The 2,771-nt window shown below is 27.4% G+C and overlaps 1 protein-coding gene across 1 annotated transcript in view; it reads left to right on the plus strand.

Moving 5' to 3' along the window:
* LOC108688280 (vacuolar protein sorting-associated protein 51 homolog) overlaps positions 1-2,771 on the plus strand; it is a 6,000-nt gene that overhangs the window by 605 nt on the left and 2,624 nt on the right. The window contains exons 2-7 of the mRNA XM_018194465.1: positions 130-278; positions 436-570; positions 629-850; positions 1,000-1,589; positions 1,723-1,936; positions 2,328-2,552. Coding sequence (XP_018049954.1) covers positions 198-278; positions 436-570; positions 629-850; positions 1,000-1,589; positions 1,723-1,936; positions 2,328-2,552 — 1,467 coding nt within the window. The 5' untranslated portion in view covers positions 130-197. The remainder of the gene's footprint in view (positions 1-129; positions 279-435; positions 571-628; positions 851-999; positions 1,590-1,722; positions 1,937-2,327; positions 2,553-2,771) is intronic.

The raw sequence follows: 2,771 nt of genomic DNA on the forward strand, positions 1-2,771 counted from the left end.
GTAATTTTCATTTTTTTAAATATAAATTTAAGGTTTAGTTTACACATACAAAAAACTCTTTAATTCGATAAAGTTAATTTATTTTATCGATATTATTTTTTTTTTATATCTAAAAATCTGACAAATCAGAGGTTTAAGAAGTCAAGAATTAAGAAGTCAAATAAGATTTATCTATTAAAGAGGAAAATTGACAAGATATGACAGAGAATACTAACAATCCTTATGATATTAATGGACAACATTTCAATTCTGACATGTATTTTCAAAAGTTACTAAAGGTAAGTTAATTTGAGAAAAATTTTATGAATTAGTTTTTATTTTATTCATTACTTTCTTATTTTTTCTAAAATAAAATTGTTATACATATTATAAAAGAATGTATCTTATGTAATAAAATAAAATACTCTTTACACTTTTCTTTGGATTATTTATCAGGAGTGCACATTAAAACAAATTATGGATCATGAAGCAGAGATTCTAAAAAATACTCAAGCATTACATTCAGATATGCAGACCTTGGTATATGAAAATTATAATAAGTTCATATCTGCTACCGATACTATACGCAAGGTAAATCAGCTTTTGAGAAATTATTAGATTTGTCTTTAACTTTTTAAATACATTTTAGATGAAAACTGATTTCAAGGAGATGGAGGACAACATGGATCTTTTAGCACAGAATATGGAAAGCATCACTTCTTTTTCAGAGCAGATCTCTTCAACTTTACATGGAACAAGACAACAAATTGCTAAACTTTCCTCTGTACACACTTTGTTGAAAAAATTGCAATTTCTTTTCAAGCTACCTGGCAATCTTAAGGATAAAATAAACGAAGAAAAATATGCAGAAGTATTTTCATATTATATTTTTATATATGAAAAAAAAAAAAATATATATATATATATATAATATATAACATAATAATATAAAGTCTTTTATATCAATTCTCTCTCTGTTAGTTTTTAAATTATAGATAATAAATTATTGTTGCTTTTCAGGCAGTTCAAGATTATGTTCATGCGCAAAGAGTTTTAAATCAATATAGCAACATGCCATCTTTTCAAGGCATCCAAAAAGATTGTGAGGATATTTTGGAAGAATTAAAATCTAAACTCAGGTTACAATTTCATAAGAGAGATGCTTCTGCTAAAGCTTTAGCCGAAAATATAGATCTTTTGCTACAATTAAAGGAACCAGCTGATTCATTATGCACTGAATTCTTGATACATGCTGAAGAAAGATTAACAGAACAATTAGATATTTTGAAAGATATGTGCGAAAACGATATTATAGAGTTCGTAGATATGGCTTCTTCAGGATTTCTTAGTGATTTATGTCTAATTGTGACTTCCTACAATGATATGTTCATAAATCGATCATTGGAAGACGATTTAGTTGATGATTTTGAAATAAAAGCTATGGATCATTTGAATAAGTTTATTTTGAGCAATATGAAAAAATATTTTGATTTGATGAGCAAAAGAGTGGAAGATGTAGCAGATACAGCAATTTTAGTAAGAGCTCTTGATAGATTTCATCGTAGATTACAAGCGATGAATATATTGTCCAAAGAGACAGACTTTACTAGGTGAAGAAAAATAGACATATTAAATAAAATGTATAAATAATTTAGAATATCTGTATAAACACACACGCACGCACGCACGCGCGCGCGCACAATATAGACTATAAATATAATAAGTTAATATATAATGTTGTAGAATTGGTACTGATCTTGTTTTAAATGCTGGCCGAAAACAATGTCGCAATCATTTGCATAGTCTGAAGCAACACTTGAGTGAGATTTTAGTGAAAGTAAGGCAAACTTTAGCTACTAAGGTCACACAGGATGGTGATGGAGGATTAGCGGAACTTCAAGCTATGCTTATTATGCCTACTATAGAAAAAATTAAAGGAGTTTTACAGGATTTATTGGTTTGTACTTCTAACTTAATTCTTTATTCAATGTTTTAGATTTTTTTACTTAAATTTTTTAATTTCTAATTAAAATTTAAAATTAATAATGTTCACATAGACATGGTGCAAGAACTCCGTATTAATATATTTAGTATTTAACTTAATATAGTTTAATGTATCTTAAGATTAATTCTTAATTGTCATTAATATTTTCTGATTTAATGTAACTTAATTTTTAATTATATTTTATTTTCTATTCTGTATAATTTCTTCTGTGATTTTATCTTATGTATGTGTGATTTAAAATCTTTCTTCTCCTTTCTTTGATAATTATATTGCATCTTCTGTTTTTCTAATAATAACAAATATGATAGACAATGAAAACTTAAGTTGGTTATAATTGTTCCAGGTATTTTTACAACCAGACTTGTCATTCAGTTTAAAAACGCAATTTTTGCAAAGTTTCTGTGTGGATGAAGTCAGAGAAGGATTAGTAATCGGTTTTTTACATCATCTCACAGCTACAGTAGCTGGATTTTGCAACGGATCCGATGTATCCAAATTTCCACCCACCCTATTACTTCTGCTTAGCAAAATGTGTATCGAGTACAAGGAGAGCAACGTCCGTTATCTGGTATTAAAAAATAAAAAGATTTAAAAAATGTTTTAATTAATTATCGCATAATAATAAATAAACTATTATGAATAAATTAAGATGTATATATATATATATATATCATGTGTCATTAAAACGCGGCACCACCCACCCTGAGCAGGTAGAGTGGACTAAACTGAGTCGAAAAGTCCTGTACCATTTTGCGGTTTTCGCAATAGTTAACGAGATATTAATTAT

The sequence above is a fragment of the Atta colombica genome, unplaced genomic scaffold, assembly GCF_001594045.1.
Source record: "Atta colombica isolate Treedump-2 unplaced genomic scaffold, Acol1.0 scaffold228, whole genome shotgun sequence".
Classification (NCBI taxonomy): Eukaryota; Metazoa; Arthropoda; class Insecta; order Hymenoptera; family Formicidae; genus Atta; species Atta colombica.